The sequence below is a fragment of the Suillus fuscotomentosus genome (assembly GCF_016647785.1).
Source record: "Suillus fuscotomentosus strain FC203 chromosome Unknown F5891scaffold_45, whole genome shotgun sequence".
Lineage (NCBI taxonomy): Eukaryota > Fungi > Basidiomycota > Agaricomycetes > Boletales > Suillaceae > Suillus > Suillus fuscotomentosus.
In genome coordinates this window covers 156,962-181,895 of record NW_024539557.1, presented here as the reverse complement: position 1 = coordinate 181,895, position 24,934 = coordinate 156,962, and the positions used below count along the sequence as shown (strand labels likewise).

Here is a 24,934-nt window from a genome sequence, read left to right as displayed (position 1 = left end):
TATAAACGTTTACCCAAGAGTGCTGCGATGTCTGGTCCTGAGGACTACCAGTAAGGGCTCATCCGGAGATCAGCAAGGAATGGGTCTTTCAAACTCCGATTGGCCCTATTAAACAATTACCTAGAAACCATGACACTCACGGAGCCCGCAGTCTCAGACTCTCGAAAACTTGAACACATCCACGGAAAAAAATGGACTTAGCTGCTGCTGCTTCCTACGATGAAAAGCCAACTTCGAGTCAAGTTCTTCCCCCCTATCCTTATATGCCTACAACTCTTCAGGCTAGCCGTGACAAGTTGAAGCTTTACTCTCCTTCAAACTCACCTCCGAGCTCTCCCCCATCAATTGGAATATCAGGTATCGATGATTCAGGTATCATTATATCTTGTGGATGATGGACTCACATATTGTAACTGTGCCAGAGCTCGGGAGTATGGCCTCAGAGGATGAGGACGATAACTTCCCTGTGACACCTAATTCTAAGCGGTCCCAGGCCAGTGGCAAAAAAATGTGCTGCTGATACTTCAGGCTTTCAATATTCCTATCAAGAACCAACCCGCAATTCCGAGTCAAACAGGCATACCGATTTGTACCATCCTTATCGCCACCGGCGACCTTTCTCAGGAGAGAGAAATGATCGTGCTGAGCATATCTTGCGCAGACATTCGTGTAATCAGTACTCGGAAGGTATGAGCACCAAGGTACGCCGTGACTCGACATATATAGTTCCCACATAATCGTCACATCTGTAGGATCAGGAGGCGTTATTAACACATGTAAAGAATATGAGCAAGCACTCATTCCACTGCGCCATTCACTACAAAGAAGCGGTTCGTGAGACCTTGCGCATGGAGTACTTATACAGAGGCTGGCTGCTTGAGACGTCAAGAAGGTTGAACGTCTTTGACAAGTCCTTACATCATGAAATGGATTTGGAACTTGGGAAGGCAGAGCAAGAATTGCAGTGGCTAGTGCATGTGCTTGTTGGCCAGACGGAACCGCTACGTGCAGCGGCTACTCATCAAGATCCTGGTGTCCACCTTGAATATCTTACTGCAGCTCGAGATGGCACCAGGAGAGCTCTCGATCATGCTGATGCTGAGATTGCTGTATTAAAACAATTTCCCATCGGCGATAGTGACGATAAATCGGAAGCCATCCGAGTTACGGCTGTGCCAGTGTAGTCGTAAGTGATTTATGTATGGATTAAGTCACCATTACTCATATCAGTGATGTCTTTCCAGGTATCATTCCCACCGCCAATTTGAATACTAGTCCTCGTGCCTCGCTGCTTTTCATTTCAAGTTGTTGTATTGTAGTTTGCAGTTTCATAAATCACTCGGAGCTGTTTCCTATCGCAGAATGATTCCGGCTGTTCTGGTCTGATTTCAACCAACAATAATCTCTTCACCTCTTACCACTGACCGTTCATTGTGATGTATCCTGATTCAGAGAACATGCCACAATGCGGAACTGATTATGATTACTCTGAAGACATTCGATCATTCCTCTCACCAGTTCCAGGATTTGATGGACAAGTTGGTGGCGGTCATGGTCATCGTCCACCTGATTCCTCCTTTGCCAGGTCTGGTCCTGATAATGACGGGGCCGGGCCAACAGACACTCAGACCCGGCTCAACCTCCTCAGCATACAGCATCATTATCAACAAACGCAACATCAGTCTCCAGGTCGTCGTCGTGACAGTGATCCCACAGGTTATTCGTTCGTCCAAGGCTCCTCGGCACCACTGCCCGACCCTCAGGTGACCTTCACCTATGATCAAGGCGATCACAATGATCGTCCACCAGTCCTACCCCATTTTGAACGTTGCGGTTCCGTCATGCAAATGCAAACACTCCAGCCGCCTCAGCCAACCTTTAGTGGTTATTATCAAGGCAGTCTAACTCAAGCTGTGCCTCCAGCACCAGCACCAGCGGCACCATCTGATCATTCCCGTTCTGTGACGCCGACTGTGTACACGCCTCAGTCAACCCTAGTAATAGCCCTCGGTGGTCATCAGGGTGATCCGAGTCATCGTGACAATGTTCATCTGCCTCCACCAGTCACGATACCATCCCATCATCGACATTCCGTAACACAGATGCATACTCCCCAAACGACCTTCGACGATTATCAAGGCAATGCGCCTCAAAATCTACCAATCCCATCTGATCATTCACGTTCGATGTGCACACCTCAGTCAACCCTCGGCAATTATCAAGGAAATGCGGCACTTGTACCAATCATCCCACCTGATCTGAGTCGTTCTCATTCACTTTACACCCCATTTGGTCCTTATCCAGGTGCCATGCAAACACTGATTCCAAGCAATTGGCTTCCATCACTCCCACCCAATCCACATTCGGGTGTTGCCAGTGCGGCGCAGATGAATGCACCCCCGCCAACCCTCAACGATTACGATGGCAGTTTGCTTTCATCGGTCATGGTCCCATCTCAGGATCTCCGTCCGAGTGATCTGGCACTCAGACTACAGCCGCCGCCAGCTTTTGCTGATTATCGGCGCAGTTTTGCTGCTCCAGTCATGTCTATGGACGGTATTTCCTCACTACCATCAGTAGCACCAGATGATGTGCAACCCCTCACGATCCTCACACCCCCCATCTACCTGAGTAGCCAAACATCTGAAAAACGCAAGGGTGACTGGCGATTCATCGAACATTCTGGTCCGCGACGAAAAATGTTCAAAACCCCCTCAGTAAGTGCTCCTCCATAACGAACGTGCGCGCTCACAGTGACACAGCTAGAGCCCTCTGACCCGGTCACCACTGAGTCTATGCCGCATATCCATTTTCCCCCTCTCGAATATCAAGAAAACCTCTCACCACATGAAGGTTTTGTTCTGGCTGCAAGGGAGCAGCTTATTTGGGACGCGGTTAACGACTGTGCAATGATAAGACGTTCAGAAAGGGAGAGCTTGGCACAGGTTGCGCTAGCAAATGCAGTCAATGATTGCTTAGAGAAGACTTATAATATTCGACCCGACTCAGCCGAGTCAGTGAAAAAAACAGTCAAAGGTAAGTCAAATTCCAACGTTGAAGAAAGGGCTGATATAGTGGGTTAACAGATTTTGGTCAACGTTGGGCGGCAAAAAATGCCGGATCATTGTACATGAAGCTCTCCGCACCACCCAAGCTCATAATGGCGGCTTGCAAGGAGATGGCATTCATCGTCATTGATCGAGCCTACGATCTACGTCCCTCGCTTTGGTCAAATACAGCAGAATCAAAGTTGAAGCAAGTCAAGATCAAAGACCTCATCGGCGACGTAATGTGGCCTCTCAAATTTATTTTCAAGAAGGACGAAATTACTGACCAATGGATGGCGTTTGAACACAATGCGATTCTAGACGTGGTTATCAGCGTAGTGAGGAAACTCAATTACTGGGACTACATCTATGATCTGGACAACCTCTATTGCACGGCTGCAGCTGCAATTTACTGCGTTTTGACGCAGTTTTCTTCCGGATGGTTTAACCGTGCAGTCGACTTCATGGCAGAAAGTTTCAAGTTTATGTATGATTTATTGATGGGACACATCATCAACGTCATCAAGAAGGATGAAAGCTTGGCAAAGCGATGGGTGGATGTGAAGGCTTATACCACTACCAGATTATCTGATTTGTGTCCGAGACGTGACTCAAATACTTCAAGTTAGTGATCATTGGGTATCGTAGTACTACCACTTGTAGAATTAGTCACTAAATGTTGAAGAGGTCTGCCGCCGCTGCGGCAGTACAGTAACTTAGTAGTTGATGTACTAGTACTACTGGTCATCAAACAGACATCGTGTCATATCCCATATATTCACGCTTCTCTTCCGGACTTCGGACCCTGAGATCCGGTCCGGTCCGATGTATAGATCCGCTTCCGATCCGATTTACGATAAGCTTTCTAATTCATTTCCTGTTTCATATAACGTTAAACACAGCCTATTCGGTATTTCCTCTTCCCGGTGTTTCGGTTATGCTTATTACCGGTATGATTACTGATCCGTTAACCTATGTCTCATTTCTGACTCGCGTTTGATAACCTTTGCACATGCTTCGTACATAGCCTCGGACCCTTGCTTACTGATACTTCCGTTATCCTCATAGTATATAAACTCGTGTATATGTCCTGTAGTACCTCAGTTCGAATATCATCTTAGTTTGTCCTCTTTCTGTCCTCCGGACTTGAGTTCTCCTTACTCTTGTCACTCTCCGAGACTTCGGATAGATTCCGATAGTCTATATCCTCGGCTCTACCTTCGGGTAGTCTTTACTCTGTTAGTTTCTAGTTCGGATACGTCCGGATTAGCCTTATACGCGTTTCCGATATCCGGAAGACTTCCGGATATACTACGAGACCCGTCCGGACCTTCGGACGCGTTATCGTTAGTACTTTGAAATAAGGGACAGTACTTGGGAAAGGGGCACAGCGTACGAGCTGAGGCCGAAGTCCTTCGGATCCGATCTTACGAGAGTACGACCTTAACAGTATATTCGAACTCACACCTTTCCAAGTACACTTACTCATATCATGGCTCCTACTAAAGTAAACCAAGCCGCTTTGCACGCTGTCGGACTTTCGTCCACCCGACGCGATCCGACATCCGTAGTTAACGCCTTCACCAGTTTCTCTCAGCGCCGTGTATCACGCGGTCCTGCTCAAAGTATTTCGCAACTCATGAATCGTCCGCATCCGGAAACCCCTACGCGCACTCCTGCTGGAGGTGATCCGGATGACGAAGGACCTCCGGACGATGAAGATACTCCTGGTGGAAACCCTCCGGATGACTTCGGAGGTGATCCGGATGATGAACCGGATGACAACGATGATGAATTTGACGGGTTAAACCCACAAGACCGTGTCATGCTTCGGCTTTCTCAAGCCATCGACAATCTCGCACGCAACAATCGTCGTCCGACCTCGTCCGAAGATTCTAAAGTCAAGATCCGTGAGCCCGATACTTTCGATGGCACTGAGCCTCGGAAGCTTCGTGCATTCTTCGTCCAATGCGAGCTCCACTTCCAAAGCAAACCCAAAGCCTTCCGTTCCGGACGGGCAAAAGTCAACTTCGCCCAATCCTACCTTAAGGGTATGGCACTCGAGTGGTTCGAACCGGATCTCCTAGCCGACGAGGACGATGATCGTCCGGATTGGATGGATGATTACTCCGCGTTCATGCTTGAACTCCAAACCAATTTCGGACCGCACGATCCGTCCGGAGATGCGGAAATGCAATTGGAGCAACTTCATATGCGTGACGGACAACGCATTAATAAATATGTTGTTGAATTTCAGCGTCTTGCTTCACAAGTCCGTGGCTGGGGTGACGGTGCCCTAAGACGCCAATTCTATAACGGACTTCCGGCTCGTATCAAAGACGAAATCAGTCGCATGGGTAAACCTTCCACCCTTTCCGAATACAAGATCCTTGCCCAGACTATCGACGCTCGATACTGGGAACGGAAGGGAGAAGTCGCCCGCGAAACTAAACCCACCACCTCCATTCCTCCTAAGCAAACCACGTCCGATCGGACGAATTCCAACTCGTCCGGACCTTCGAGGTACAAATCCGACAAACCCGCTACTTCCGCATCATCCTCCGTTTCTAAACCTCCGGACCTTACCTCCAAGTTAGGAAAGGACGGGAAGCTCACGTCCGAAGAACGTAAGAGACGGATGGATAACAAACTCTGTCTATTCTGCGGTGGACCCGGCCATTCGGCTCGGGAATGCACCAAGTCTACTTCGCGCGCTGCCAAAGGCCGCGCTGCAGTAGTAACTCCGGAAGACAAACCGGAGGCTTCGGATGAAGCAAAAAAATAGTCCGCAACCCTCCCGACTCCGCACGGGATGAGGGTTGCGTTGACTCTACCCGTGCAACGGAGCTACGTCTCAATGCTGTTTCTCTTTCCGATCCGAACTCTCTTTGTCCATACGTTTCTATTCCTACTTTTCCTGATATTTCTGATTTTCCTTCACTAATTGATTGTGGTTCCTCTCACTGTTTTATAGACTCTGATTTCGTCCGAAAAAATAAAATTCCTACATATCCGATATCTCCGCTTTCTCTCCGTTTGTTTGATGGTACTTGTAATAATATGATTTCCGAAGCTATAGATTTGCCTATCTGTTTTCCGTCCGGTGTAGTTACCTCCGATACGTTTTACGTTACTCCGTTGGATTCTTCTTGTTTTATCGTTCTTGGATATAGCTGGCTCACCCTACACAATCCGTTGATTGACTGGGTTTCGGGCAGCATCGATTTCCGAACGACTTCTCATGGAATGCCTTCGACACCTCCGACGTCGCTTCCGTCTCCGGATCCGCATCCTCCGATGGAAGATTTACCTCCTCCGACTACATCCGGAACCTCCGCTGATAAAACCATCCCCAACATTTCCTTGATCAATGCGGTTGCCTTTTGCCGGGCCTGCAAATTGGAAGGATCGGAACAGTTCAGCATCTACCTTCGTCCGACCGGTGTAGACCTCCGGTCCGCTTCCCTTTCATCCGATCCTCCGGACCTGTCCGGAATTCCTCCGGAATATCACGAATTCTCGGATGTGTTCGATAAGGGCAAAGCTAGCCAACTTCCTCCTCATCGTCCCTATGATCTCAAAATCGAGTTAGAGGAAGGAACTAGTCCGCCCCTCGGAACCATTTATTCTCTATCTGCAGTTGAGCTTGCAGCCCTCCGGAAGTTTCTTGATGAAAATATTTCCTCCGGACTCCTCCGTTCCTCATCCTCTTCTCACGGAGCTCCTGTCCTGTTTGTCAAGAAAAAGGATGGCTCCCTTCGCCTCTGTGTAGATTTCCGTGGACTTAACCAGATTACCAAGAAAGACCGATATCCGTTACCTCTCATTACCGACCTCCTAGACTCTCCGAGCCGCGCTAAAGTCTATACCAAAATCGACCTCCGATCCGCTTATCATCTCGTCCGGATAGCGGACGGAGACGAATGGAAGACCGCGTTCCGAACGCGTTATGGCTCATATGAATGGTTGGTAATGCCGGAAGGTCTCACTAACGCTCCGGCTGCATTCCAACGCTTTGTCAATAGCGTGTTTGCTGATATGCTGGATGTATGCGTTATCGTATATCTGGACGACATCCTCATCTATTCCCAAGACCTTGCATCCCATAAGGAACATGTCCGAGAAGTCCTTCTCCGTCTCCGAAAACATCGACTCTATGCTAAACCCGAAAAATGCGCGTTCCATACCACATCCGTTGAATACCTTGGTTACATCCTATCTCCGGACGGCTTGACCATGTCGTCCGAGAAGATCCAGTCCATCGTTGACTGGCCGGAACCTCGGAAAGTTAAGGATATTCAATCCTTCCTCGGATTCGCAAATTTCTATCGTCGATTCATTTTCAATTACTCGGACATCGTAGTTCCGCTCACCCGTCTTACCCGCAAGGGGGTTACTTGGGATTTTTCCGATGATTGTCGGAAGTCTTTTGAAACACTCAAGAAAGCTTTCACGTCCGCTCCGGTGCTTACGCACTGGATTCCGAATGTTCCGATAGTCGTAGAAACCGACGCCTCTGACTACGCTATAGCCGGAATACTTTCCATAGTATGTCCGGACTCAGAGCTTCGTCCGGTGGCATTTTATTCTCGGACGCTTACCGCTCCGGAACTCAACTACGACACTCACGATAAGGAACTTCTAGCCATCCATGAAGCTTTTCGGACGTGGCGACATTACCTTGAAGGCTCTGCCGAGCCGATAGACGTTGTCACGGACCATAAGAACCTTGAGTATTTCTCTACCACAAAACTCCTCTCTCGCCGTCAGGCCCGCTGGTCGGAATTCCTCCATCAGTTTAACCTAGTCATCCGTTTCCGTCCCGGAAAACTCGGAGCTAAACCGGATTCCCTTACTAGACGCTGGGACGTCTATCCCAAAGAGGGGGATAAGGACTACGCTCGAGTTAACCCTCACAATTTCCGTCCGGTATTCACTTCGGAACAGTTAGCTTCGTCCCTCCGAGCCTCAACTCTAGTAACTCCGGTTCTTAGGGCAGCCGTTCTGATTGATATCGACCAGCTCCGGAAAGACATCCTGACCGCACTTCCTAATGACCCTATCGCATCCGAACATCTTCCGGAACCTTCGGATCCGAGATGGACGGTGGACGATAGTGGTTTCCTCCGCTGCGACAACCGTATATATGTTCCGGAATCTAATAATCTCCGTCTTCGCGTCCTCCAGAATACTCATGATCATCCGTTGTCCGGACACTTCGGACAGAACCGGACGCTAGATATCATCCGACGCGAGTACACTTGGCCAGGAATCCGTACCTATGTCAAAGACTACGTCAAGTCTTGTACTTCCTGCGGCCGAGCTAAGGTTCCGAGACACAAACCTTACGGATTGCTCAAGCAGTTACCCATACCGGAAAAGCCTTGGAATTCTATATCCATGGATTTCATCGAGCACCTTCCGGACTCATCCGGCTTTACAGCCATCCTCGTCGTAATCGACCGTCTATCCAAACAAGCTATATTCATCCCTACCCACGACACCATTACCTCTCCGGATCTCGCTCGTCTATTCGTCCTCCACGTGTTTTCCAAGCACGGAGTTCCATCCCATGTCACTTCGGACCGAGGAACAGAATTCGTATCGCATTTCTTCCGGTCCTTAGGAAAAGCATTAGATATGGTCCTCCACTTCACGTCCGGATATCATCCGGAAGGAGACGGACAAACCGAACGAGCGAACCAAACCCTTGAACAATACCTCCGGATATACTGCAACTATCAGCAGGATAACTGGTCGGAACTACTTCCCTTGGCAGAATTCGCTTATAACAACGCTCCGAGTGCTACTACCGGAGTATCACCCTTCTTCGCCAATAAGGGATATCATCCGAACCTATCCGTTCATCCGGAACGTGACCTCTCATCCGCCCGCGCACGAGACTATGCAGTAGACCTTGACGAACTCCATCAGTTCCTCCGAGAAGAAATGGCCCACGCACAAGAAAGATATCAAGGACCTGCGGACGCCAAACGGAAACCTGCTCCGGATATGAAAATCGGAGATCCGGTCTTCGTCAAAGCAAAATACTTCCGATCCACCCGTCCGTCCAAGAAACTCTCGGAAAAGAACTTAGGTCCGTTCGAAATCATAGCTCGTCCGGGTACGCATTCTTTCACCATCCGACTTCCGGATTCCATGCGCTCCGTACACCCAGTTTTCCATGTCTCGCAATTAGAACCAGCCACACTCAATACCATTCCTAATCGTATCCAATCGCCTCCGCCTCCGGTCGAAGTCGACGGAGAACCCGAATATGAGATATCCGAAGTTTTGGACTCAAAATTAGACCGTCGGAGAAGACAATGTCAACTCCTATACCTCGTCCGATGGTCCGGATATGAAGGAACGGACGAGGAGACTTCATGGTTACTTGCTACGGAGCTCGGTAACGCATCCGAACTAGTTTCGGACTTCCACGCTGCATATCCGAACAAACCCGGTCCTATTCAACTTTGAAGTACATAGTGTGCATACGAAATACAAGTACATTTAGAGAAGAAGCATAAACGGACCAGAAATTCCTACATCTCCATAGACCCATCCGCCTCTCCGGATCCGCCTGCATCACTTCCGGACGCCCTTTCCATCACCTCATCTTCCTCCTCCGGACCCGGAGACGTCCGAAATCCCTTCCGAATATGTCCGAACAACATGGCTTGAAATTCCCTCTGTTGCTGAAGGAACAGCTCAATTCCGGAGCTCATCCGGTCCGCTGCAGCCCTGCTGCCTTCCGCCGCCTGAATACTTCTCTCCAAAAGGGTGTTAGTCCTAGCCAGCTCCGCCACTATACTGTTGGCTGCGGCCACCCAAGCCTGATCATCGTATTCCGTCTCCATCTCCTCCGGATCTTCAGGAGTCGGACTCTTCTGACGTTTCTTACCTTTACCTTTCGGAGATGGAGATCCGGCAGCATGCTTCCTCTTCTTGCCCTTGGGCACCTTGACAGTTCCGGGTCGTCCGGGGCACGTAGCCTTGTCCTTCCGGCAGATATCGCAAGACTTGACCTATCCGGACGTCAAAACACTCGAATCCGAAAAAAAAAACACGGATTAACTCACCAGAGCATTGCTCTCCGCATCCGTCCAAAGGCAAGTCCGGCCTCTGTCGCTGCAACGCTTGCAGGATCCGTCCTTGTCAGCGGAAATGGCACGAGACTTTTCATCCGTCAGGCAAAGCCATCATAACCATCCGAAACTCACCATTTCCTCTACTATCTCCCTGCGCCGTTTGTTTTCTGCCTCCACCCGAATTTCGGACTCTCGAATCCTCTTAAGATCCTCCTGAATCTTCCGTTCCTCTTCACGCTTCCGCTCCGCCTCCTGACGCTTCCGAATCTCCTCCTCCTCCTTCCGAGCCGCAGCTTCAGCGTCCGCTAGTTGCTGTTGAAGCTCCAGCAGTTTCTGCTTAGCAGTCTTCTGAGATCCGGAGGTGTTGCCAGACATTTTCGATAGAGCGTTATAGAGAGTAAAAAGTGGGAAAGGAAGAATCATCCTGGGACGTCCGCCCTTGAGTATACCTGTCCGATTCCGAACTCAGACGCTTCTCCATCATCTCGCGATAATCTCGTCCGGTCCGGACCGATGGTTCTTGTGCCTCTAGGGATCGGCCCTAAGGGGGGGATACTGTCATATCCCATATATTCACGCTTCTCTTCCGGACTTCGGACCCTGAGATCCGGTCCGGTCCGATGTATAGATCCGCTTCCGATCCGATTTACGATAAGCTTTCTAATTCATTTCCTGTTTCATATAACGTTAAACACAGCCTATTCGGTATTTCCTCTTCCCGGTGTTTCGGTTATGCTTATTACCGGTATGATTACTGATCCGTTAACCTATGTCTCATTTCCGACTCGCGTTTGATAACCTTTGCACATGCTTCGTACATAGCCTCGGACCCTTGCTTACTGATACTTCCGTTATCCTCATAGTATATAAACTCGTGTATATGTCCTGTAGTACCTCAGTTCGAATATCATCTTAGTTTGTCCTCTTTCTGTCCTCCGGACTTGAGTTCTCCTTACTCTTGTCACTCTCCGAGACTTCGGATAGATTCCGATAGTCTATATCCTCGGCTCTACCTTCGGGTAGTCTTTACTCTGTTAGTTTCTAGTTCGGATACGTCCGGATTAGCCTTATACGCGTTTCCGATATCCGGAAGACTTCCGGATATACTACGAGACCCGTCCGGACCTTCGGACGCGTTATCGTTAGTACTTTGAAATAAGGGACAGTACTTGGGAAAGGGGCACAGCGTACGAGCTGAGGCCGAAGTCCTTCGGATCCGATCTTACGAGAGTACGACCTTAACACATCGATAATATAATCGCGTAAAGGACACACAGCTCATCGAAGGCTAGACTCTTGTGCATGAAGTAGCGATGTACTATCTAGTACTACTAGTACGTCACAGTGCCGCTGCACCAATAATTTGAAATTCCGCTAAATTCCGAGTCAGACGGCTCCTGCCATGCCTAGTCGCGAGTACTACGTCCGAGTTGGACACTAAACGAGATGGCAATGACTCTGAGCCAGACTCATACTACTCCTACTACTATGGACACTGATTTATTGAACCGAAGCATTCCATCATGGCCATCGGAGTTGCGACGGTATTCAGAAGCCGTGATGCAGTAAGTCTCTTCCATCCGATTCGCAGCAGCTGCCCGCCAGTCACTGTGACTAACTAGTAGTACTAAATATCTCTTCGTGATCAGTGATCCCACGCTTGGTGCCGACTACTCCATGAAGTGCAAACAAGTGGATGGTTTCAGGTGAGATGACTCTTACTCCTTTTCCTACTGTACTACGCAACTGAATAATAGTTATTTCTACAGTAATCAAAGCTACGGCGTCTGGGAAGGAATTGTACATCCTTCAGGGGTAATGTATTACTTCGACGCCTCAACGGTAAGTAAATATTCAATGCTAATTTTTTTGTTGCGTATCTCACAGTCAAACAGAAAACATATACAGGAAGCAACTTAAAAAAATGCTCACATGATCAATTTAGCAATCTCCAGAACTGGATAGGCGCAGCTCGCAGGCGATTACAGGAAGACATGTGGTATATGGTCGTCGAGCCTGTAAGAAAAGAAGACGGAGACTACTACGAATATTATTGCGTGGTCCCGGACGCCCGCATCATTGCTTGGTTCGAGGATTTCGACGCCAATCTTCTATTCCAAGAGTGCGCCTTTGCGAGAGAGTGGAACCACAAGCGTAGGTTTCATTTTCTGATAAACGCATTCCGAGGAAGTTAATCATTTCACGGTTGTGCCAGGGCTGGAGCTAGAGGCACAGTTTTGGTGAGAACTCGATGATACTAAGGTACAAAAGGGACTTCTGGGATACTGACGCGAGTTTTTGTTAGGAAGCACATTGATTTCTTCCCAAGACATTATAGCATGCAACCCTCTGATGCCACTGAGCTACGAGCTCACTTAGAATGGTTTCTAGCAGGTAAGAAGTGTGTTTGGTATCACCAATGGCTGAGACAAAGCACGGATGATAGAGGGTTTGACTCTCGAACAATCAACTGCGGCTTCACTGTTCTGGAGCACCGATCAAACGGAGAAAGTGATCGCTCGCCTTGTTAGCTTTGGTGTGTTGCACATAACATGTTCTTATTCTTTTGCTAGACAGAATCGCACAGAGAGCCTTCTCAACTCTAATCGTTCCTTACAGGAACAAGGTGTCGCATTTTGTGGTGCGTTCACGTCAATTGCAGCTTTCGTACGAAAATCGATCGCGACTAACGTAAACTAATAGGAAGAATATGGAATATTCTACGTAAGTTGCAGGATATCAATGCTCTAAAAATCATGTTTAATTTGCAGGGAAGGCCACCACCAATTTCTCAACTACTATGGCTTGCCCGAAGCTCGTCTAATGCGGTCCCACTCAATCGAAGGAAGCGGCGAACTCAAATGAAATGTCCGATTTCTATCTATGCTGGCGACAGCTGCTATGTTTGGCGTTCCAGTACTAGTATTGGAACACATCGAAAAACTTCATGTCGACGGTATAGTCAATATGCTTGATATCAGGACATTCCTCGACCATTTCAACGACGATAATATCAAGCACAGCACCCTGGTTAGTGACCTAGTACTATCAGCATGTACTATTTGTTTGATTTCTGTGTGCTTGTGCTTCCTCAGGCAGGCGTTATTATGGCAGTCGATGCTAGCATACTCGCCATTCCGAACGTTGGTTCCCAAATGACAACAAGAGCCCTATGCTCTCTCTCACTGATCCTTAGTGTCCATTGTATTTTCGCCGGTGTTGTAGCACAGCATTTTGGGCAAAGAATGAAATCTCTTGAATTTGCCGTATGTTCAAGACACACAATCATTGCTACTCGTTTCTCACAAATATTCTAACAGTCTCAGCACTTGCATAAGCACCTTACGAAGGTTGCTATCATCTATAGCGCTCCTAGCTTATTGCGAACGACGAGGTAGATATCCCACTATAATTTACACCTATCGCAGTACTGATGAATATGTATTTTCAATAGCGTGGCCTTATCTATTTTAGGCTTTTTAGCGGGGATCTTTACGGTTCCAGATCAGTCTTTATTAACAACCATACCATGCACGATCACGATCATTTTCGTCGGGGGTTTTTTGACTTGGTCTTCGATCGCCATTTTCCGCCAGCATCTAAAGCACGGAGTCGGTGCAGTGTACTGAGGGTTGTGTCACATTATCATAGTCATTAGATATTTGAATATGATTGTTTTATACAGGAACTTGTTGACGAACTAGTAATCGTTTGAGATAGTATATGTGAGGGGTGTGTAGTTATTGTACAGTAATTGTGATGCGGCTACCTCTGGTTTACTATGTGTGATTGATATGAGTATAGTACAATGATGATATAGTGGTAGTCCAGAGATTCGTAAGTGGTACTAGATGGCGCGTCACACAATTATTTGTTCATATCTGTGTGAAAGCTAAGACCGGATGTTCAGGATGAGCGACGTAAACTTACTCTGCTTCCAACTGGGCTTATACAGTTGGCAACGCGCAAACAGCTACCTCTGAGCTTGCGTAAACACGCGTTCGTACTGACGGACAAGCGCGTTAGTCCACGTCTTGTGGTGGCGAACGCATTGTTCACGCGGGGGGGGTTGGTCGGTGAAGTGCCCAGACCGTTGGCGAGTGTGGTCGGAGTGTTGGCGCCATGGAAGAAATCGCATTGGCGCTTCGTCTCATTAGAATATAGAATATGCTCACAAGTAAACAAATACTTACCACAATGTGATCTCCTGCTCATCTGCGAGTGCCGATACTTGATGAAAACAGTGTCTGAGTCATCTATCCAAGAGCAGGGTATCTGTGAGGTCATATCCCTAAGAAAAGCAATTGGACTTACTTTGTGATGGAGGACACGGTGGTGGAGATGATCAACTATGTAGTAGTACTGAAGAACCTGGTGAGAGTCACGAATGAAGTAGAAATGTATGATAAAGTTGGAGGTGAATGGAAACTTACGAGTTTGATCTAACGAGATCGTATTCACACTCGAGGTTGTATTGATACTCAAAATCTGTTAAAGCGCAAGTCACGAATGAAGTAATAAAGTTGGAGGTAAATGGCAACTTACGAGTTTGATCTAACGAGATCGTATTCACACTCAAGGTTGTATTGATACTCAGAATCTGTTAAAGCGCAAGTCACGAATGAAGTAGAAATGTATGATAAAGTTGGAGGTAAATGGCAACTTACGAGTTTGATCTAACGAGATCGTATTCACACTCAAGCTTGTATTGATACTCAAAATCTGTTAAAGCGCAAGTCGGATTACACACAGGGGCGCGTTCAAAATCGCGAGAACAGATAGATCATAGACACATCAAAATTATATCTGTAAAATGCAATGCTAAGTTGAAGAGACCAAGTGATGCAAACTGACCTAGTATGTAATATACAAACTTGGCCCCTCCATTTCCCAATAATCATGGTTTCCATCCTCAATCGGAAAAAGAACACGCAGACGCGTTGAGACGCGTCCATATGTCTGTCACGTGACCGCGATAGACCCCCAATTTCAAATCAATGTGTTGACTCGGAAAGGCGCGTGAATGATTTGAATGTTAGAAATTTAATAGAGGCATACCTAGTGCATCTGTTTTGATGGTTGCGTGTTGCACCATAGCGCTGTGTAAATTGTGGAGGAGTTGTGCTGGTGACTCGGACTGCGGCCGAGTCAAAGCTTGACTTGGAACTTGAGTCCACCGTGACACACTTCCATAGACTCAGCTTGTTCAAGTTGAGTCTGAGTTTATTAGAAGCCTGAGGACTTCGGTGACGGCGGCAGCGGCCGCGGCGTAGGTAGTAGTAGTAGAAGAAGTCACAGTACTACCATCACATGATCATGATGCACTTGCCCCAGTTGCAGCGTGACTCTCACGGTGTGATCATACTGTGACCACCAGCCGCCAAAGTGCGCCTTGAGACATTAAGTAACTTGCTTGTCACGGTTGTTCTATGTTGCTCACTGGCAAGCCGCTAGCCTGAGAGTGCTGCCGCCATGCGCATTTTTGAAACCATCTGGACCGGCTTTTTCTTTCTCTTTCTAGTAGTAATGGTATCTTGTGATGCTCCTGGTTGCTCCTGGGAAAGGAAAACGGATAATTGAGGACTCAGTAGGCATCGCGCCGCTTGTCATTTCTACAAGAGATCTAGCACCCTTGCTAGTCAGAAGAGACAAGATCGTGCAAAAGATGCAATTTCTTCGAATCTACCCCCAGACCTTGCGGCGAGTGCATCGTTGGTAGGTGGCCTTTCAAAACTGCTCCAAACTTCTGTTAAGGTACTAATATCATCATTATTAGAGAATCTCAGCAGTCCGGCATGTGAGGGGCCGTCCGAACCTGAAGCCTATTGCACCCTACAAGCTCCTCAGGCCAATGTCCATGGCACATGGGTCACACTGTGCCCCAAATTTCCCCGCAGATTCTCAAGGCCCGCGTGAGTTAGGGAAGGATCACACCGATGTTGAAATGAGGAATGACTTTAGACACGAGTTGGACTACGTCTCAGGTTCGTCTCTCTTCGGCTAGCATTCGTCTCTCAGCTCAGACGTAGCTCGAATCATTCTAGCAGACAATGCGCCTCTGGTGAGACGAATCCCGAGACCTTTCGTTGATATTGGGCATTCAGACAACGATCTTAATCTTTCGGATAATGCTGACAGCTCAGCGGCCCAAATTGTGGCCTCCCAACCGCCCCGATCCAGAATTCAACGTGTTATTCTAACGCTAAGGGACACACTCCAGACCACCTTCAACGCGTTTGGACTTTGTCGGTTATATCCTCGACGCCCTTCTTTTGAGCCGGACAAATTTATACCATCTACTCTACTCGCAAGAACTTCTCCCATAGCTACCCAAACAACAGACTCCTCGCCGAATGTCTTAGCGCCACCTTTCCCTTTTGCTAACATGAGCATCTATCGACTCATGACATGGATGAACACCGGTAGCAGTCGGGTATCCGAAACAAAAGTCTCCCAGTTGGTCGAGGATGTCTTGCTGGCAGAGGATTTTGACCGCAAGCACCTAGAAGACTTTTCTGTGAGGCGAAGCTTGCGAGAATTGGACGCAGAGGAGAACGGGAAATGAATCTCATTTCCAGATGATTGGATACAGACCAGTATCACCATTGACATCCCAACAAAGTCACGGGGGGATGGTCCTCTACCCTATACTATTCCTGGGTTCCATTATCGCCCTCTTGTCGACGTGATTCACGCGGCTTTTGCGGATATCCAATCGAGGGTGTTCCACCTTATGCCTTTCCAACAGTTGTGGAAGGACCCTTTGGGAGACCACCAGGAGTGGATCTATGACGAGCTCTACACATCCGACGCCTGGTTGGCAGCTCAGGACAGCCTTCAGAAGCTCCCAAAGGAGAATGGCTGTACGCTAGAGCGTGTCGTCGCTGGTTTGATGTTCTTTTCTGACGCCACCCACCTGGCAAACTTTGGGACTGCAAAGGCCTGGCCGCTCTACTTGTATTTCGGGAATTTAACCAAATACGCACGGTCGTCACCCCAATCAGGAGCATGCCACCTCGTTGGATTTTTGCCGTCGGTAAGTTCTGTTGAAGCCGGTGTATCCCCTAGTACTGCCGTTGACATATTTAGCTTCCTGACAGTATCAAGGATGTTCTGAGCGGCCTGTCTCGCATTTCAAAAACCGGTATGGCATCCCTTCTCACCTATTGTCGCAGGGAGTTGTTCCATTCCTGCTGGGACACTTTGCTGGATGAAGATTTCCTCGAGGCATACCAGCACGGCATCGTTTTGAAATGTGCTGATGGCATGTTACGGAGGATCTTTCCCCGAATCTTTACCTACTCGGCCGACTATCCAGAAAAGTATGTATTCCAACTCGCCACATCGTCAAGAATGCTGAATCGCCCATCTACTGTCTACAGGGTTTTGATTGCCACTATCAAGGATATGGGCACATGTCCGTGCCCTCACTGTGTCATGCCGAAAGCCTCGTTCAGCTTTCTGGGGCTCTTGAGTGACATGGACAGTCGTGTCGCCAATCTTCGAACATATGTGATGTCAAAGGTTACTGAGGCTCGCGGTTTTATTGCATCAGGATATACGGTAGACGGTGCCAAGGTGGAAAATACTCTCGGAGAGGGCTCGTGGGTACCTAATTTGGTGAGCACAACGGCTTTTGAGGATTTTCGAACAACTCAGACTGTCTGCTTGAAGAATCAATTCGTGCACAAGCTTGGGAAGTTTGGCCTTGATCCATTCCGCATGCTTGTCGTGGACCTCATGCACGAGTGCGAACTGGGCACCTGGAAAGCACTGTTTACCCATCTCATCAGGCTGCTTTATACCATTCCCCAGGGTAGCCAGCTCGTTGCGATCCTCGATAGTAGGTAGGAGAAGTTTGTATGAGATGCTGCGATCTGCCGCTGACTTGGATGGGTTGGCAAGATTCCGAGAGATCCCGACTTTCGGCAATGGTGTAATCCGGAAGTTTTCGAACAACACCTCTGAGATGAAGAGATTAGCGGCGCGCGACTTCCAGGATATACTACAGGTATTTTCGAGTCGTTTAACCTTGCGTTTGGTTCACTGACATGCTCTCCGTCATTAGTGTGCTATTCCGGTGTTCGAAGGATTATTCCCCCCGGACCACGATACAATTGTGCAATCTCTGCTTTATCGGTTCGCGCAATGGCATGCGCTCGCAAAGCTCAGAATGCATTCAGGGTCCACGATTACCTTTCTCGAAGAGACGTTTGAGAAGCTTTCTCGCAAGCTACGGAAATTTCAAAAATATACCTATGCCGCCTTCAACGCTGTTGAATTACCTAGAGAGAAAAGAGCCCGCGAAAAAAGGGCTTCCCAACGTGCTGAAAATGGTAACACTTCTCAAGAGTCCAGCGGAGCGAGGGTCAAGAAGTTCAATTTGCTAACATATAAATTCCATGCGATGGGAGACTACGCGAGTACCATAAGGCTCTTCGGAACCACAGACTCCTTTACTACTCAAATAGTACGTATGTTCATGCCTTCTTGCAGTGTACCTGATGTTAAGTTTGGACAGGGGGAACTTGCCCACAGAGCCCTCAAGGTGTTCTACCCACTGACCAACAAATTAGACACACCAGCACAATTAGCTAAACACGAGCGCAGACGATGTGTGCTCCGGCAGGTAGCAGAAGCAGGAGGAAGTGCACCCTCCAGTAGTAATCAGTCGCAAGCCGACACACCCCCTTCAGGATTGTCCGAAATGCACCACTATATCTCACATTCTCAGAACAATCCAGTCGGCATATTCACTTTTCTCCAGGAAAATAATGGCGATCCGGCTGTCAAGGTAGAAGTAAAGCTTATGGATTTGTGTTATAATTTACTGACTGAGACTATCAGAACTTCATTCCAAAACTGAGGGACCACATTCTTTATAGGCTTCGAGGGTTGGACGTTAGTTACTGCGACCACACATTTACGGACGACGAACGAAATACGGTGATCATTCCAAACAACATCATCTTCTCAGTTCAGACCATGCAAGTTTGCTATACGACTTACGACTTACGGCGCGAATACGACACTGTCAACACTAGAACTCACAGCGACGTCATGGTACTCTCAGGCGAGTCAACGCCTAGCCACCCATGCTGGTATGCCAGGGTGTTGGGCATTTATCACATGGAAGTATGGCTTGCTGGTGACGGCAGGAGCAAACCTTTGAAGCAGCACATCGAGGTTCTCTGGGTCCGATGGCTGGCCATGGTTCAAGGCTACAGATCTGGCATGAGACATGCTCGTCTTCCGAAAATTGTGTTTGTGGAGGAGTCCGACCAGGATGCGTTTGGATTTCTCGATCCAGGGCAATTGATTCGAGGAGCTCATCTGCTTCCTGCATTTGCCTCTGGACGCAGTGTAAGTTCACTTCGGCAAGGAAAATCACTGGCGCGCCCTGGGGGCCAGCTAGACGACTGGGAGGAGTACTATGTAGGAATTTAAGTGCGAATATTCCAGTTCATTTAAAACTCCTGTAACGTCGAGCCAGATTCGTCGATCGAGACATGTTCATGCGATATACTCACTTGGGCGTTGGACACTCCGCAGCTTTGCGCAGAATAGCCAGGGAATGCTTTGGCTCTCGGTCGACAGCATCGATGGACGCCATGGACGTTGTGAATGGCAAGGGTGATGCGGATGATGAAGAGGGCGGCGATGGCGAGGGTTCGGAAGGATGCGCTGGTCATGGCGATGACGATGACGACGGCGAGGTACTTCAAGAATTTCGAGTCGATGAGGAACTTGAAGTGGATGCTGATGACCACTTGGAAGGGTGCGAATACGAGTCCAATCCGCCATCGAGTGACGAGGAATGGGATGAGAGTGACGGGGATGTCTCGGAAAGCGGCGAAGAGCATCATGGAGACGCAATCGATGAATTTTCTTTCTAATATAAAACTTGAATGATGATTAAGGCTAGCAGTATGATCGTGATAGTACTCGTACTATAGTAATTCTATCATTGTCACGGTACAATCATTAAACCATGACCAGCCCAAGAATATGATCATTCGCCATGAGGAGTCCGAGAACGGCCCCGTTGCCCCGCCGTCACGGTGACCTTGAGTCAAGCTTTCAAGTTTTGCTGTGACTGATCGTGCGCTCTTTCCCTTGCTCCTCTGCACCGTACCTTACTGCACTTCTGCAAATGATTTATGTATATGACCTGAATGTACTATCAGGGTTGGCCAACCAGCAAGAACAAATTGTACTTAGTAACTGCGGGATCATAGGGAGCCGGACAATCTATCAGAAAGCTTTCAAAAGTCATGTAATATGACGCATAGGTGAGAGCATACTGCAACTTCAACAGAACCGGTAGCATCTGGAGTATTGTCTCTAGCCTTGAGCAATTGCAGCTGTCACAGCGGTGTGGGGAACTGGCATGATGCTATAGATTTGCTTAGCAGATGCAAGAGCCGGAAAGCCTTAAAAGTCGTGTCATTTTAGTAGCAATATCACGTTGGATTACATAGCCATACCTACAATCTCAAGGGCTTGACACATGAAGATATCCATCGAGGACATCGAGATTGAGAGAAGCGCGCTGTGCATCTTGTGATGGTGGTATGTACACGACATTGGTGTGGTGTTTAATGATAGCAATATCACGTTAGCCATACCTACAATCTCAAGGACTAGACAACATGAAGATAATCATCGAGGACATCGAGGTTGAGAGAAGCGCGCTGTGCATCTTATGGTGGTGGTATGTATGTACAAGTCAGACCATTCACAGTATAAAAACTAATATTTGGTGAGAGCAGATTTAAATCGTGTTATACTTCCCACGGCAACGATATCAAGGACTCATCAGTTCGCTGATGGAAGTGAACGTTCTTGCCTTTCAGTGCGTACTCTATCGAGACTAGCATAGGAGTGACTAGACCAATACTAGTGGCAGCTCGCCGCGCACGCCGTGGATCCTTCATCAGGCTACTCCGTCCAGGCCAAAATGGTGCACTTCTACTCCCTCCACCCTGCTCAACCCAAACTCGGGGCACTTGTTAGCGTCCAGCATTGTGGAGGCGGCGCTCTCACTAATTCCCCGCTACACACGAAACCCATGGTAGGGCGCCTCCCTGTCCTTCACCTGTCAACTTTTCAACCTCCGAGTGGGATTTAGTGAAAACAATGATCAACAGGTGCCTACACTTCCATTGTTGCAGGGAGTACAACCATATTTATTCTAGTCATTGTACGAACACCAGAGGAAAAACTGTCGCATGCTAGATCCAGCTCATTAGGACTCCATGCGATGACAGTAGATGACGAGCTCACCCAATGGCACTGTATGGTATCTCGAGATCAGCCCAGACACGGCGGGCACTGAAAGGCGAACGGGATGCAATGTTGACACTGTAACCGGATTCGCTAAACCCCCGGGTCCCAGGTCCCAAGTCCCCACTAGGTCCCGACCTGAATACCACCCCCTGAAGACAGCGCGATGTCAGCGGCGGGCCAGAAGATTTACCTCATTATCTCACGCCCGAGCTTACTAAAGCTATCTGAGCTGACGTAGGCTAGGTTGCTTAAGCCATGGTGCGGGCCGGTGCAACCGACAGCAGAGATACTGACACCAGCATGGTAGAGAGAAGTCAAGCAGCTGAGAACCTCGGCAAATGTGGCCAAGAAACGCGGCATGAAGAGGGTCAGGAGGACTCAGGTTATATCCACTGTACTGTCCATGCCGCGGGCAATGTCTGCGAAGGTCAGCAACTTAATTGGATGATCATCTCTTGCATGTTCGCAGCGTCCTTAATCTGTGGATCTTGGTGCACGTCAAACGTTTCCCTCAAAACCTGGGCGTGTTCAAGGTCGCTTAGGAGACAGATGGGAGCGTGGTGAAATCAAGACATACCTGTGGTGTCTGGTGAGGACTCACTCTCTAGCTCAAAGAACAAGAACCACCGTGTGTCGTCGGGCAGTTAAGATAAAAGCAGTGCTAATGGTGGAAACACGAGTGTCAGTGGGATACCATGTAAGGGCTGAGAGCAGACAGGGATTCCGTCTTGGCCAGACGCTCACCTGATCGATCCGTGTACGTTGTGGCATGACCGAAAGCCTTGAATCGTTCACGTGAAATCGTAGGTATACTACTCACTGATGCGAAGGGATGCGCTGGAAAAACCATGACAGACTAGGGAGTGACAGTCTTGGGTAGTTTTGATTCAGAGCCAGCAGGATGATGACATGTCCAACTCGACTCTGCCTGCGATGTGGAAACGAAGTAAAATTATCTAAGGCGTGTCCCTAAAGCCCATCAGGTACTGCATAATCTGGAAGGCAGCCTAAAATTATCGGTTCCTGTGTTAGGGCGCACCTGCACATTAGTATTGCTGACTTACCACTGGCGCGAACTGTGGAATCCTACAGAAGACATCAGAAACGGGACGCTGTGAATTGCGGTGAACTCACATGTGTCCACTCAAGGCTACTTCGTAATATGTGAGTCCCCGCTCCGAATGTGTTGTGCCATAGGCACCCACACCATCGACAATGAAGCTGTCATTAGCGATAGGCGTCTGGAATCCTTGCAACCCATTCCCTGAGAATATAATGAGTGATTAGTAGCGTGCATCAAACATTATGAGTCACGCACAGGTCATGCTACAGATGAATCCTATCAATGAAAGTGATACAATCACACTCAAGAACGCACTTACTTTTGAATGGCAATTCTGGTTCTAAATCATCGAACCGTACGTCAGAATATACGAAGATCAAGGGTCGAAGGTGGAGTCATACCCATCAGCAATGAGAATGAAGTCGGCGAGACCGTGCACAATGACGGTCCGCTGGTTCTTCTCGATAACATTCGGTAACACAGTGAAGACAGGAGGCAAGCTGCTGTCTCCGTTGGGGAAAACATTAATATTGGAGCATTCCGACCACTGGGTCTCAACGGGCGCGTGGATAGCTTCCTTGACATCTATTCGGTTAAAGTAGATTGGAGACTGCGTCTGTGGGAATGACCCTCTAGGTCTTCATTAGCCAGGGTCGCATTCAGTCAACGATTGAATAGCCTACGGGAAACCTAAGACATCCCATAGAATCGGATACTTGCGTGGAGAAGAAGTCAATATAGTACTCATTAAAATCCATTTCGACTCACAGTATCCCAGATGCGATAGACATCGAAAGCAGGGTTGATGATCAATGCATTATAGAAAATGTCGTCCCAGACATCACAGCCCTCGGCAAACTCGACAGAATCTCCAGGCAGGGGAAGAAGACCTGTTGGAGGGTATGTGACGTACTTATCCATGTAGCCAGTGTAATTGCACGTTGCGCCCTTCTCGTTGAGGTAGTCCGTGTACGTTTGACTAAATATCAATCGGTCAGTGACCTGCAACTAGATCCGAGTGAAATGAACAGACTTGAAAGAAAAGAGACCAGCGTATTTGTTCACGAAGTCGACTGCAGGGATCTCCTCTTGCACCACATCCCACGATATCGAAGCTGAGGGATTTCATGTATAAGCACTTGGGAAGAGACACAACAAGTCAAAATGTTACTTACGATCACTGATCCATATTCCCTGCAACGAGAGGTCTAATTGAGTGGGGTTCTCGTAGATATAGTTGGCGATATCTTCATAGGTCTTTAAGTCACGCTCAAAAAAAACGACTTCTGACTCACAAGGCACGTATGTTCCAGCGTACTGAATGCAGTCAATACGACGTTTACCGGACTCTCTGAAAACTTACACTTTCACCCGTTAGATACAGCTTTTTGCCTTGGAGCTCCGAAAAGACCTCAAGGAACTGCTGCAAGAAGCCGACGAGTTGAATAGCAACATCATCCTCGTTCTGTGCGTCTGGGATGCCTTGAGAAAATCCTGTTCCAACAGGTTGCTCCACCCAAAGGACGGAGGATAGGTTGGTCCAGCTCTGTTGATTCACCGTTGGTTTGGCCTGACCCCAAGACCAACTGAAAGGCTTCAAACATTTCAGTTATAGATGAGTCTTGTCGTCGACAAGGAGGCTTACCCCATTCTCTTGCAGCAAACCTTCGAGGGAGGAGCAACCAGGGCCACCGTTTGTCCTTCAAGTATAAGATGTCTGGTCAGCAACGAACATCACAGCACTTCTAATGACGCACCAAAATATTAGATCATCAAGACTCCCTTCGGGGCCTGGAGGAAAAAACCAGAAATAGAGCTGATGTCCTTATTTTCAGCAAAGGACGTGCATAGGCTACCCGTATACTTGCCTGACGAGTCTCATTAGGGCTGTTGCTGATAGGTAGAAGACCTGCCCAGCTAGGACCGACGTCGAAATCAACAAGAGGGAGGGATGTGCCATCGACATAAAATTCTACACGAAGATAGATCAGACTTATTAGATGTCTACTTGTAGCACTTTATTCACCTGAAGCCTTTGGATTCGTGAATGTGATATTCTGAACACCACTGCGCTTGACGCTCCGACTTTGAGAGCCACTAGTCTGCCAACGCTTTGCTGCCTCCAGTTGGTGTTCGCCAATCTCGCGCCTGGTCTTATGAGCGCTAGCGGCGACCACTGCGAGCAGAGCCGCAAATATGGCGAGAAGACGCATCACCGTCGAACAAGCGAACTTGAGTTTGTGAGGGGGAACTAGGGAGTTGTCTGGTATTGTGCATGCGACTTTTATTTAAGATATGGGTATTTCTGTACTGATGGGAACGGACAATTAAGAAATTGAGTGCACATGTATATCGAGTGATGATCATGGCGGCACCATGTGTTCTTCGGTCGCGCACTGGCAGCTATTCGTGGCCCGGGTCGGATCAGCTGATTAATCGTGATT

General features: G+C 48.2%; 3 protein-coding genes across 3 annotated transcripts; 2 read left to right on the top strand and 1 right to left on the bottom strand.

Moving 5' to 3' along the window:
• Positions 1-191: 191 nt before the first annotated feature.
• Positions 192-3,676, top strand: F5891DRAFT_982533 (uncharacterized protein; the record flags this gene model as incomplete). Its single annotated transcript, XM_041377216.1, has 8 exons — positions 192-357; positions 423-510; positions 662-701; positions 753-1,178; positions 1,453-1,716; positions 1,764-2,717; positions 2,763-3,036; positions 3,087-3,676. The coding sequence occupies 8 exons, from the start codon at positions 192-194 to the stop codon at positions 3,674-3,676; spliced, it is 2,802 nt and encodes a 933-aa protein (XP_041223135.1).
• Positions 3,677-11,661: 7,985 nt separating this feature from the next.
• On the top strand, positions 11,662-12,962 carry F5891DRAFT_1191756 (uncharacterized protein; the record flags this gene model as incomplete). The annotated part of the gene is made up of 8 exons (XM_041367500.1): positions 11,662-11,703; positions 12,094-12,292; positions 12,354-12,378; positions 12,444-12,532; positions 12,585-12,664; positions 12,716-12,779; positions 12,842-12,862; positions 12,910-12,962. The coding sequence occupies 8 exons, from the start codon at positions 11,662-11,664 to the stop codon at positions 12,960-12,962; spliced, it is 573 nt and encodes a 190-aa protein (XP_041223134.1).
• A 9,281-nt stretch (positions 12,963-22,243) lies between these two features.
• F5891DRAFT_1241989 (Alpha/Beta hydrolase protein) lies at positions 22,244-24,703 on the bottom strand (the record flags this gene model as incomplete). Its single annotated transcript, XM_041369738.1, has 15 exons — positions 22,244-22,434; positions 22,492-22,513; positions 22,562-22,691; positions 22,746-22,753; positions 22,810-22,830; positions 22,892-23,122; positions 23,174-23,205; positions 23,259-23,469; positions 23,524-23,605; positions 23,666-23,807; positions 23,854-24,084; positions 24,136-24,190; positions 24,248-24,306; positions 24,347-24,462; positions 24,517-24,703. 15 exons carry the CDS (start codon positions 24,701-24,703, stop codon positions 22,384-22,386), a joined length of 1,578 nt encoding a protein of 525 aa, XP_041223133.1. The 3' UTR covers positions 22,244-22,383.
• Positions 24,704-24,934: the final 231 nt, after the last annotated feature.